Source organism: Polypterus senegalus, chromosome 4, assembly GCF_016835505.1.
Source record: "Polypterus senegalus isolate Bchr_013 chromosome 4, ASM1683550v1, whole genome shotgun sequence".
Classification (NCBI taxonomy): domain Eukaryota; kingdom Metazoa; phylum Chordata; class Cladistia; order Polypteriformes; family Polypteridae; genus Polypterus; species Polypterus senegalus.
Genome location: NC_053157.1, coordinates 235,739,528 through 235,752,967, shown reverse-complemented (window position 1 = coordinate 235,752,967; position 13,440 = coordinate 235,739,528). Strand labels below are relative to the sequence as shown.

The following is a 13,440-nucleotide window of genomic DNA, read 5'->3' as shown; positions in this document are numbered from 1 at the left end:
TAAGAGTGTCGGTAAGCACTGGGAATACCGGGTGGGAAAGGAGAGGAGAGCAGGAATGTTGGGGAGGCGGAAAAACTACGGCCGTGTGGGTGCGATAACCCGAGAAGACTGAAAAAAGAGAATCGGGGCAGTCTGCACAAGTCCGATAGTTTTAGGAATACACGGCACCCGCCCCACACTTCCACTGTCCCTTTCACGGCGAAGGTCCAGACTGCCGTGTAAGTCGCTCACTCGTCCCATTCGCGCTCGTCATTCAGTCCGAGTTGAGGGTGCGGAAGAATTCTCAAAAATCCAAGTTTTACACACTCGGTGTCTCAAGTAGCGGCTGTAATGCAAATAAGAGTCCCGGAGGAAATGACACGGGGGCTAGCGGACACGGCCGGGTTAAACCCAAAGGTCTAAGAGAGTGAAGGGGCCGCAAGGCTGTGACATAGACATCTTGGCACTGTATACATTTTGCCATGCATTCAATAAATACATAAATAATGATAGCGTTTACAAACATGATATTGTAGTCTGACTCGGTGGGTATCAAAGTCGGGGGCGCCCGAAGCGGTCCGACTCGTCTGTAAAAGCGGAGAAAGTGGCGACTGTCGTTTGAACAGCTTTATTCTGATATTTTATACTGACCGTGGTGCAAAGTTCAACGAAATTAAGGAGACGAGAAAGTAGTTGATGAGTTCACTAACAAGCAGATTTATACAACAAAGAGGCCTCGACGAACGAGCTGCTGCTGACTGACACGTTAGGCATACGCGCCAGCTGCACAAATCGCGCATATGCAGAGGTATAACTGCGCAGTAAAATAGTCCATCACAGGACATCTGCACTCCTTTGAGGAGTGAAATATGGGGATTTACTAAAAGATGTGTTTAGCTACAGTATATCTATCTGTCTGTATATCGGATAGTAAAGTCTATCTATCATATAGTGCCTTTCACGTCTGTCTGTCTGTCATTCATATAGTGCCTTTCACTTCTTTCTGTCTGTCTGTCATCATATAATACCTTTCACCTCTCTCTGTCTGTCTGTTTGTCTATCAATCATATAGTGCCTTTCAAGTCTGTCTGTCTATCATATAGTGCCTTTCAAGTCTGTCTGTCTATCATATAGTGCCTTTCACGTCTGTCTGTCTATCTATCTATCATATAGTGCCTTTCACCTCTGTCTGTCTGTCTTTCATAGTGCCTTTCACGTCTGTATGTCTATCTATCATATAGTGCCTTTCACTTCTCTCTGTCTGTCTGTCTGTCTGAGAGAGGTGAAAGGCACTATATGATAGACAGACAGATGTGAAAGGCACTATATGATAGACAGACAGACAATCTATCATAGTGTCTTTCATGTCTGTCTGTCTGTCTGTCTGTCTATCTATCACTGGCATTTCAAACTCGCTACCATTGGTGGGCCGCTTTGACTGCCATACGTACGTCAGCGGGCCGCACTGTGACAAATACTGTTATACAGAGTTACTGTGGCTTTCTTTCCAATACTAAATACTTTAAAATATGTAACCCTTAAAGTTTAAAGAAAATCAATTTATTTCCATACAATGTCCGTACAACAGCGTCCAATTAGAGTCTTAGCCTCCTAGCTAGGTCCTTTATATAGGAGTCTTACAGTGTGAGATCTATTTCTTTTGTCCGGACACTTGGCATCTCTTATTAGTAACCAGTTCGTCAATCTTGTGCAGCTGCAACTTTTATGAGGGATGAAAGGCGCTCGACAGGAAGTCTCGAGCGATGTGGGGTTTTGGTAGCTTTCATTAATGAAAACAATTGCTCACAAAGGGAAGTGCTTCCGAACATAGAAAGTACTCTCGATGCCAACTTACGGATCTGCACATACGAGGGTGGCAGGTAAGCATACAAGCCTGGCACGCCAACTTCATTGTATTTTGCCTTCAGAACAGAATCTGACGGCAGTTCAGTCAACTCCATTTGGATGTTCTCGGGCGCATTCTCAACGTTGTAAGAGTATGGTGACGTAAACGGCACAAAGTCCTGTTGGTGTGAACTGAAATCACAAAAACGCTCACTGAATTCATTGTTCAGCAATTCAAGTTGGAAAACAAATCCTCCAAAAATCAAAGTTTACCTCAAAGTTAATATTGGAAAATAAGCCGATATGCAAAAAGCCCCCAACCTACACTAATTTTCCAAACTCAAAATCACAAAAATGTGTTAATAAACAACTCAACTTCTCGCGTCCACTTCAGATCTTCAGCTGTAGTCTGCACTAACTGTTCGTTACAATACTAGCACAAAATGACATTAAACTAGAGCAAAAAAAGTGAAAATATTCATCTTCTTTGGCTTGTCCGAGATCGGGTCGCGGGGGCAGCAGCTTGAGCTAAGTGATGGGAAGTTCCTATCATTTTACCGACTCGGACCTTTGAGTCTCGTTCAGCAAAATGAACGAATCTTTTTTCGAGTCATTTTGTTCAATTCTGTTTCCGGCTCAGACTGAGTTGGTTAAGCTTATGGGGCTGTCATGTGATGAACGAACGACTCGGAAAAAACCCGAAGACTCGAAACGGGTGAATCAATTCCAATACAGAAACTATAAGAAGTTGTGCAACTGCGCATGCGCGACTGAACAAATCACTCCCACGAGACGACTTGTTCTTCCCGAGTCACATTAAAGATTCGTTGAAAATGAACAAATCGTTCAAGGATGACCCATCACTAGCTTGAGCAGAGATGCCCAGACTTCACTCTCCCCGGCCACTTCTTCTAGCTCTTCCAGGGGAATCCCAAGGCGTTCCCAGGCCAGCCGGGAGACATAGTCTCTCCAGCGTGTCCTGGGTCTTCCCCGAGGCCTTCTCCCAGTTAGATGTGCCCGGAACACCTCACCAGGGAGGCATCCAGGAGGTATCCTGATCAGATGCCCGAGCCACCTCATCTGACTCCTCTCGATGCGGAGGAGTAGCGGCTCTACTCTGAGCTTCTCACCTTATCTTTAAGGGAAAGCCCAGACACCCTGCGGAGGAAACTCATTTCAGCCACTTGTATTCGCGATCTCGTTCTTTCGGTCACTACCCACAGCTCATGACCATAGGTGAGGGTAGGAGCGTAGATCGACTGGTAAATTGAGAGCTTTGCCTCATGGCTCAGCTCCTTTTTCACCGTGACAGACTGAGGCAGAGCCCGCATCACTGCGGACGCCGCACCGATCTGCCTGTCGATCTCACGCTCAATTACGTGAAAATATGCAAGTTATTACTACTCGTGGTGGTCAGTTCTGCCCAGTGGCCAGTCTCAGCAGCCCAGCCAGTAGTGTACCCTGCCAGGCTGCTGCAGCCTAGCACTTCAGTTGCGGCGTCGCGGCTCATTAACTTTACTTTACAACTATACTAGCAGATGATGTTTCCGGTCCCATAATGCCGTGGGAAAACGCGCTTTTGTCAGAAGGCGGAAGTAAGAAAAGGCAATAAGTAACGCCGAAGATGCAGAATGATTCAATCACAAACAATAGTAATCATTTTGTACAAGTTTAGCGCTAACTAGGATCTGTCATGTGGGCCGCACAGATTTCTGTTGGTTGGCCGGGTGTTTGACATACCTGGTCTATCAGATAGTAAAATATCTCTCTCTCTCTGTCATCATATAGTGAATTTCATATCTATTTATCTATTATATAGTACCTTTCTGATCTATCTATCTATTAAATAGTGCCTTTCACATCCATCTGTCTGTCTATCAGTCATATAGGTCCTTTCATGTCTATCTCTTATGTATTGCCTTTCACGTCTATTTCTCTGTCATATAGTGCCTTTCACGTCTATCTGTCTGTTTGTCTGTCTATCAGATAGTAAAGTATCTCTCTCTCTCTCTGTCATCATATAGAGGATTTCATGTCTGTCTGTTAGACAGATAGACAGACAGACAGATGGATGTGAAAGGCACTATAAGATATACAGTATCTATCTGTCTGTCTGTCTGTCTATCTAATAGTGCCTTTCACATCCATCTGTCTGTCTGTCTGTCTATCTATATCTATCTATTAGTGCCTTTCACATCCATCCATCTGTCTATCTATCTATCTATCTATCTATCTATCTATCTATCTATCTATCTATCTATCTAATAGTGCCTTTCACGTCTATCTATCTATCTATCTATCTATCTATCTATCTATCTATCTATCTATCTATCTATCTATCTATCTATCTATCTATCTAATAGTGCCTTTCACGTCTGTCTGTCTGTCTGTCTGTCTATCTTATAGTGCCTTTCACGTCTATCTGTCTATCTATCTATCTATCTATCTATCTATCTTATAGTGCCTTTCACGTCTGTCTGTCTGTCATTCATATACAGTAATCCCTCGCCACTTCGCGGTTCACTTTTCGCCGATTCACGACTTTGTGGGTTTTTAAATATAGTAGTAGTATTTCCTAGTCTAAGAACAACAAAATAAGTTCGGTGACTAAGTGCGTTGTAACACGGGCTATGATTGGTACATGGGAGGGAGACGATGCTTTCTAATCGGGCCCGTGATTGGTGCTTTTACTGATGCCCAGATCCCACAGCACCTCCACTTGTTTCTATGCCACGGCCATTTTGCTTCAAGCTTTCTCGCCGAGCGGTTTACTTTAACTGTACTGTGTGTGATTTTTTTTTGTGGTTTCTTTGTGTTGAACTTCGCTTCAATTTTCACCCCCTGCAATGACTCCCAAATGTGCTCCTTCTTCCAAGGCTGGTGCTGAGCCTAAACGCCAATGAAGAATGATGACGATCGCTGAGAAGGTGAAACTTCTGGATATATGTGTTGAAGAAAGGGAGAACGTTCGTGGCTGTGGCTGCAGACTGGCTAAGGATCTGCAAGAGCGGTCACAGGAATGGGGCGACGATATGGTTCGATCTGTCCAATTTTGCAACAAGGTCGACGACGTCATGACCGCCTACAAGCTGCGCTTCAACCGGAAAAAGAAGCAGCGGCAGCAACTGCCGATCACAATGTTTTTGCAGCCTCGCAAAAAAGAGCCAGTTCCTACTACTACTACGGATACACCTTCGGAAATCGTGGAAGAGGTGCCCCAGGAAATGGCACCGCCGTCTGAAGAGACGTAAAATACAGTCATCGGCTGCGCAGTAAAAGTCATCATCACCTTCATCGTCCTCATTTTTACTGCACAGCATATTCATCGCCATCATCACGTCATATATAAGTACGTGTACTTCGCTATACAGGAACTGTAAACTTATCTACTGATTTCATATTGCTTAACAGTTGGCCCTGTTATTAATAGAGTAAAGGGTGGGTTTTAAACCGTACAGGGAGGGTTTAAAAACATCCAAATACACGTTAAATAATTAAATAAATATGGTGTCCCTACTTTGCTGAAATTCAGTTATTGCGGCCGGCCTTGGAACCAATCTCCTGTGATAAACGAGGGATTACTGTATTGCCATTCATATCTGTTTATCTCTCTATCGTATAGTTCCATATAGTCTTCTATCTTTCTCTCTCAACAAAATATTGACCATCGTTTCTAGTATTTATCTGTGTCCCATTTAAAGAGAAGTCATTGTTTAGATCAACTGCTGGTTACCAAAAAAATCTCCTGAGAAATATTTCTTTATTTTTGACCTTAACATGAATGAAGTCTTTATACCAGGAGGGTTTTCTCACAATTCTCCCCCCTGCTGCTGCTGCTGCTGCTTCTTCTTCTTCCTCCTCCTCCTCCGCACTGCTACTGTTAGTACTTTATGTAGTCTGGAGACCAAAACTGCACACAGGACTCTGGGTATGTCTTGTTTTTCTCATGTCCATATATCCTGTTCCTCTCCGGTAGACACAAGTGTCTCCTGTTCTGGTGAAGAATGCTGATCTGTCTCTCTCAGAATCGGACAATATTGTGATGTGCCGTACTGTTGGCTTACCTTTGCAGGTGTCGTCCATCCCTGCTGTTTGTCCAGTTTCCCCAGGACCCCATCACCATTGTTAGTATTTCGACATTGGTCATATTAGCATTTACAGATTTATTTATTAGGCAGACACCTTTTATCCAAAGCAACCTGCAACATTTGCAGTACATTTGGTTACATTTCTTTCCTTCTTCCAGTTGGAGCACAGGCAGGTGCTGTGACTCGCACAGTGTCAGTGTTGGAATTTGAACCCATCACCTCAGGTTTTGAAGTCCAACGCCTTAACAACTGCACCACACAGCCTTTTCGTGCCTGTTAGCGCTTGTACTTGGCTTTCGCTCTTTTTTCATGAGGTTGAACCTGATTTTAGATCTGGATATTGTAGCAGTAAGTGTTTTCCAGAATAGCGCGGAGTGTCTTCAGGTATTCACTGTGCTGGGCTGAAGTCATTTGCAGGGAGGGGAGTAGCTTTATAATTCAGTAATTCCAGAAAAGAATCCTTTTGTTTGGGGATGTGTTTAACTCTTCATACAGCTCATTCCACCACTCCAGTGGTCTGTGGTAAATGAGGGCTTACACTGACCTGTTGGAAGTGGTAAACTCTTGACAGAAAGTTGAGGGCCATTGTCTGTCTCTGAGATGGAGGGTGATATCCTCATCTTGCAAACACGTTTCTTTGACAGGTTTGCTAAGAATGCCAACAGTTTTATTAAATGAAATGATCAAGTAGCCAATCACATGTAGGTAATTAACCTATGTGGTCCCCAGGGGGCTCTGCAGTTCTCCAAACTCCCGGCACAAAGGCTTAGACACAAGTTTGCTAATGAATAAAGGGCTTTAATTGTGTGAAACTCTTCCACAGAAGCCTTTCCCACACCTCAACCACACTCAGTTTCTGCACTCCACAATACTTTGTCGCCTTTCTTCCGCTCCTCCAGGAAGCTTTGTCTTCCTCCTCCCGACTTCTGGCTTCTTTTAGGAAAAGGCCGGGAGTACTTCCTGTGTTCCGAGACCGTGGCTCAGGAGTGATGTTGAAACCCCACAAAGCAGGGCACATCAATCTCTTCAGTGCCTCCAGGTGTCACCTGTTCATCCCAACAGGGCTGGTCTAAAGAACTACAGTTCCCAACCTGCCCCCTGGGCATCTACTAAAGTGCCTCCACCCAGTGACACTGCCACCTAGCATGCTTGGGGCGACAGTCCCATAAAGAAATGATCTTCCCCTGTCCTTCCATGTCACTGGCATCCCAGTTGGGTAAGGACCCCAGATCAGCTGCAGATGGGATGCCAGGTCCTGTGTGGTGTCCCTCACACTTGTTAAATCCTCTCCTGTCACCACAAGCAGAAAGGGCTGCTCATGTGCTGTCAGGGTGGGCAGTAAATTTGTGGAGTGTCGTACTCAAACCCGCTCAAAGCCATCTGCTCTGTCCAGTCCTTTATCTTTCTCGGAGGTTAGACAAATGTATGACGATTGCTAAAAAAAACAACCTCTGCAATATCTTTACAGAAACGGTGGCCACTCAATGCAAATGAGATCAACTTATGCTAATAAGGCTTTTTTGTTCCCAACAAGAGCTCAAAAACTGCTCAAACATTCTGGAAATTTCTCTGCAAAACAAAGTTCTATGTGAAATCCTACTTACCCCCTAAAAAAGTGATGTGTCAACACTGCTTCCTCCCGTGATGGCCAATCAAATTCATTTGGGTTTTATGAACATAAATGCACCCTCGTTCCCATAACAACCGACGAAACGAACGATTTCGGCCGCGCTAGTACCGGATGCGTAAAGACTGAAAACCCGCCGAATCGAACTTAAAGTAGCTGAGCCACGACACATTTTCATCAAAAATCACTCTTTCAATCTTAAAATAAGATATTCATTTTGAGTCAAACCGAAGATTATTGGGTGAATGGCACTACGCCCTCAAAATGATTTCTGTAAATGGTGCTCTTAATTACCTCACCACTGTCTGCCTTCCCTCGTACATATCCTGTGCCACTCTTACATACTTCTCTGCCACTCCCGACTTCCTCATACAATACCACAGCTCCTCCTTGGGTAATGGCAATAAACCCTAGAAATGGTGCTTTTAATTAAAGCAATGAAATCTGTTCATATTGTTTGTATGCAAATTATACTTCTTAAGGTGACATCCAAGAACTTTAAATCTTTGAGGACTGAATATTTTTTCCAAAGCACTCAGTTTTCTGAAAAGCACACAAAGCACTGGTTTCACACATAAATCAGCAGAAAATGTCTGTCGCTGTGTGCTGTGGCTGCTGTTGGCGCCTTTTTCGACATCTGGCGACCATGGCTGACTGTGTAGGGGCGCCTCGATGGCCAGCAGGTATTCACGGTGGGCTGGCTGTCTTCACACAGCAGGTGGGCGGCAGTGAGATGCAATCTGGTTTGTACCTCTTGCCATCGTAAGTGGTGGTCCTCTCCGGTGAACGCTGCTGTAGGCGTATCGGCTACACGAACGTGTTCAGCACCACCGTCAGCTGATGTCGGTACCTCACGTTCGTTTCCATAACTCCATCTCCAGATCTCATGCATCAAAATCAGAGTCCGACAAGTCAGAGTGCCATTTAGCGATAATACGTGAAACGTCCACGGAGTATTTTAATTTGCACATTCGCTTTGGTCTCTCGCCAGATGTCCGTTGCCATTTTTGAGGTTGTTTGCTCTTTGCTCCGAATGCAAGCGCTGGGCATTGAGGTTAAAAATCAGCAAAGCTACTTAACTTTCCTTCTAGTAAAGGGAGTCGAACTAAAAGGTAAGGGGCGAGTTTTGTCACAGTTTACAGCCGATTGCCGTCCTCTACCCCTGAATTTTGGCAAATGTCGACATCCGCCCTGAAAGAGTTAAATGAGTTCCGCTAGAAATGGATACGTGAAGCCATAAAAACAATTTGTTTTGAGTGAAGTCCGTTTAAGTTGGCCAAGTAATAGCAACCTACCCCAAGAATCAGTTTACTGTTACTGCAGTGGTCCCGTATGGCGCCCCCACCTGGTGTGCTGGACCCCTTGCCACTGGTGCAATACAGCCTTCTAAGTTGCCCGACTGATGATATTTTAATCTAAAGTAAAGTCAGCCTAAGATAATTGGGTGATGGCAATTCTTCTTCTTTTACAGTGCATCTGGAAAGTATTCACAGCACATCACTTTTTCCACATTTTGTTATGTTACAGCCTTATTCAAAAATGGATTAAATTCATTTTTTTCCTCAGAATTCTACACACAACACCCCATAATGTCAACGTGAAAAGAGTTTACTTGAGATTTTTGCCAATTTATTAAAAATAAAAAAACTGAGAAAGCACATGTCCATAAGTAATCACAGCCTTTGCCATGAAGCTCCAAATTGAGCTCAGGTCCATCCTGTTTCCCCTGATCATCCTTGAGATGTTTCTGCAGCTTCATTGGAGTCCACCTGTGGTAAATTCAGTTGATGTGACATGATTTGGAAAGGCACACACCTGTCTATAGAAGGTCCCACAGTTGACAGTTCATGTCAGAGCACAAACCAAGCATGAAGTCAAAGGAATTGTCTGTAGACCTCCGAGACAGGATGAGGCACAAATCTGGGGAAGGTTACAAAAACATGTCTGCTGCTGTGAAGGTCCCAATGAGCACAGTGGCCTCCATCATCTGTAAGTGGAAGAAGTTCGAAACCACCAGGACTCTTTCTAGAGCTGGCCGGCCATCTAAAGTGAGCGATCGGGGGAGAAGGGCCTTAGTCAGGGAGGTGACCAAGAACCCGATGGTCACTCTGTCAGAGCTCCAGATGTCCTCTGTGGAGAGAAGAGAACCTTCCAGAAGGACAACCATCTCTGCAGCAATCCACCAATCAGGCCTGTATGGTAGAGTGGCCAGACGGAAGCCACTCCTTAGTAAAAGGCACATGGCAGCCCGCCTGGAGTTTGCCAAAAGGCACCTGAAGGACTCTCAGACCATGAGAAACAAAATTCTCTGGTCTGATGAGACAAAGATTGAACACTTTGGTGTGAATGCCAGGCGTCACGTTTGGAGGAAACCAGGCACCGCTCATCACCAGGCCAATACCATCCCTACAGTGAAGCATGGTGGTGGCAGCATCATGCTGTTGTGATGAAACTGGGAGACTAGTCAGGATAAAAGGAAAGATGACTGCAGCAATGGACAGAGACATCCTGGATGAAAACCTGCTCCAGAGTGCTCTTGACCTCAGACTGGGGCGACAGTTCATCTTTCAGCAGGACAACGATCCTAAGCACACAACCAAGATATCAAAGGAGTGGCTTCAGGACAACTCTGTGAATGTCCTTGAGTGGCCCAGACTTGAATCCGATTGAACATCTCTGGAGAGATCTTAAAATGGCTGTGCACTGACGCTTCCCATCCAACCTGATGGAGCTTGAGAGGTGCTGCAAAGAGGAATGGGCGAAACTGGCCAAGGATAGGTGTGCCAAGCTTGTGGCATCACATTCAAAAAGACTTGAGGCTGGAATTGCTGCCAAAGGTGCATCGACAAAGTATTGAGCAAAGGCTGGGAATACTTATGGACATGGGATTTCTCAGTTTTTGTATTTTTAATAAATTGGCAAAAACCTCAAGTAAGGTTTTTTCATGTTGCCATTATGGGGTGTTGTGTGTAGAATTCCGAGGAAAAAAATGAATTGAATCCATTTTGGAATAAGGCTGTAACATAACAAGATGTGGAAAAAGTGATGCGCTGTGAATACTTTCTGGATGCACAGTAACTGGAATGTGACATTTCAACATGTCACAGTCCATGTCTCTTTGAATTGAGTTTAGGTCAGATCCAGACTCAGGATCTGTCTCTGTTACATTTTGACCAGATCTGAGTAGACCTCTGCTGCCAATTTGAGAGGATTCCAAGTGAAAAGGCTGAATTTCTGAACTTTCTTCCCTCTCCCTGTCCTTGGCTTTGTCTCTTTTATCAAATAGGTTTTCACCACAAACCTGTTGAGTGCTTCTTAGATTGATGATGGAGGGTTCTGGGGTTGGGTGGGGCTTTTGAAGCATGCCACTTCTCACATAAAACATTGGTAGTTTTTTGTATTTGTTAAAAACTGAAACGTGGTCACGTTACCTTAGGTGACTCTATGAAGTAATGATGTATCTTCTCTTTTGCCAGATTCAAAAAGAACCTCCTTTCTAGTTCTGATGTCCTCGCAGTGAGGTGTTTAATGGTCTCCAGGCAGTCCACTTGAGAAAGGAGACTTAGAAGAGAAAATGCAGACACTTGGGGAAGAGAAGTGTTTGCCACAGAGCATGGCCTCCGTCAAAGAGGGTGGCACAGATGGAAGGCTGAAGCTCATTAAAGAGGAGGACTGTGAATGGGGTACACCAGAGGATGTGTGTGTGAAAGTGGAGGAATGTGAAGAAAGAATTCCCATTTTTAAAGAGGAGGAGTGCAAGGTGGGGGTTGTTGAAGTTAAAGTCGAGGATCTGGAAGATTTCTCGGTTAGTCTTAAACAGCAACACCTTGAAACTGAAAGTAGTTTGAAACAGGAGTTTTCTGAAGAATCTCATTCCAGCTTACAGCTCTGGCTTCATAACACGAGACAACTGGCTGCCCAGCAGAACTCTGTGGAACTGAAGTCTGAATTATCTGAGTTTGATGAAAAAATGATTGAAGGAAACGGAAGAGAAGGAGACCAGCAAAGTGTGCGGCTAAGTAAGTCATATGAATAATCGTAAAAGAGAGTGTAACGGAGGATAGTTACAGATTCTACCTGTGTTTGTTTTGATGTTTTAGTAGGCGGACATGAGGGTGGGATGCACAAACAGAGACCATCTACTCGAGTACAAAACAAAAAACAAATTGTAGAGGTTTGTGTAAACTCAAAAGACTGGAAGTGTTTAGTATGTGACTTTCCCATGCAAAACTGACATTTTAGCTGTAACGCATCACTAATATTATTTTTAATTAGTTTAAACAAGCATATCTTCCTAGGGGGTGGCACAGTAGTGCAATGGTAGTGTTGCTGCCTCGCAGTTAGGTAACCTGGGTTTGCTTCCCGGGTCCTCCCTCCATGGAGTTTGCATGTTCTCCCCTGGTCTGTGTGGGTTTCCTCCCACAGTCCAAAGACATGCAGGTTAGGTTAGGATTGGTGATCCTAAATTGTCCCTAGTGTGTGCTTGGTGTGTGGGTGTGCCCTGTGGTGGGCTGGCGCCATGCCCAGGGTTTGTTTCCTACCTTGCGCCCTGTGTTGGTTGGGATTGGCTCCAGCAGACCCCTGCGACCCTCGAATTAGGATATAGTGGGTTGGATGATGGATGGATATCTTCTTAGAATACATATTTTCATCAGTTGTGCTTCAATTAGGACACAAATGTGTACAAAAATCAAAAAGGCATTGCATTGTGTTAAAAGGTGCTATATATGCGCCTAACCCAACACAGACTGACAACGGAGGCACGTTAAAATCAACAAAAATGATTTTATTTTCTTCAGCCGAGGTCCACGTCTTCCCCGTGTCCCTCGGCCCTAACACCGTCCCAAAGCACACCAAATAAACTAAAGCACCACACTCTTCCTCCACCACTCCTCCCAGGCAACCTTGTCGTCCTCCTCCACCCGACTCTGGCCCCGAGTGGTGGCCGCTGGCTCCTTTTATTAGGCGCCCGGAAGTGCTCCAGGTGCTTGATTGCCGAGTCCCGGGTGTGGCGAAAATACTACCGACAAGGGCCCAGCAGCACCCCCCTGTGGAACCCAACAGGGCTGCACCAAACTCCAACTCCCATGAAGCCCTGCAACCCAGGGAGGCTGCCATCTAGCATCCAGGGGGAGGTATTGGGTCTCCCATGCTTGCTCCCGCAGAACATATGCTGAAGGGGCTCCCCGGCCAACTGCCACACCATCTATGAAGCTAAAATCTATTAGAGTGATTTTAGCCCAAACTCTTCTGTGATCTTCTAATGCTGTGCCCATTGCAATTCAAATAGAGTGATTTGTCTGTGCTAATTGTGTCCACAGACTCACATCCTCACACAGGTGGATGTTTACTCTGAAGTGGGATTTTTTTAAAGCACTGAATATACTGTGGTTCCCGGGTTTGTGGGGCACTGCAGCCCCCCAAACTCCCGACACAAAGGCTTATACATAAGCTTGCTCTGAATACAAAAGCTTCAATTGTGTGAAGCTCTTACACATAAGCGTTTTCCCACACAACGTAAAATACTCTGTCACTTCCAGAAACACCGTCATCTCTCCTCCACACCTCCAGCAAGCTTTGTCTTCTTTCTCCCAATTCTGACGCTACGTTTTGAGGTGGGAAGCTTCTTTCATGTAAAACCTGGAAGCACTTCTGGTGTCCCAAAATTTTGGCTTGGGAGAACTTCTGGGTGAGGCTGCATCCCAACAAAGTAGTCCCTTCTGCTCCCCCTGGTAGCACCCCTGGAATCCAACAGGGCTGAGCTAACAAACGTGCCCTGTGGGAATCTGTAGTGATGCCGTAACCCAGGGAAGTTGCCATCTTGCGCCTTGAGGAAGACAATGCCCCAAGCAAACTGCCTTTAACTGGCCTTCCACACCATTGGTGTCTCAGCCAGGTAAG

General features: G+C 45.0%; 1 protein-coding gene across 1 annotated transcript in view; it reads left to right on the top strand.

Annotated features, from left to right (window-relative positions):
- LOC120528907 (zinc finger protein 721-like) overlaps nt 1-13,440 on the top strand; it is a 106,821-nt gene that overhangs the window by 92 nt on the left and 93,289 nt on the right. The window contains exons 1-2 of the mRNA XM_039752981.1: nt 1-11; nt 11,016-11,558. The exon at nt 1-11 is cut by the window's left edge and continues 92 nt beyond it. Of these exons, the coding sequence (XP_039608915.1) occupies nt 11,114-11,558 (445 nt within the window). The 5' untranslated portion in view covers nt 1-11; nt 11,016-11,113. The remainder of the gene's footprint in view (nt 12-11,015; nt 11,559-13,440) is intronic.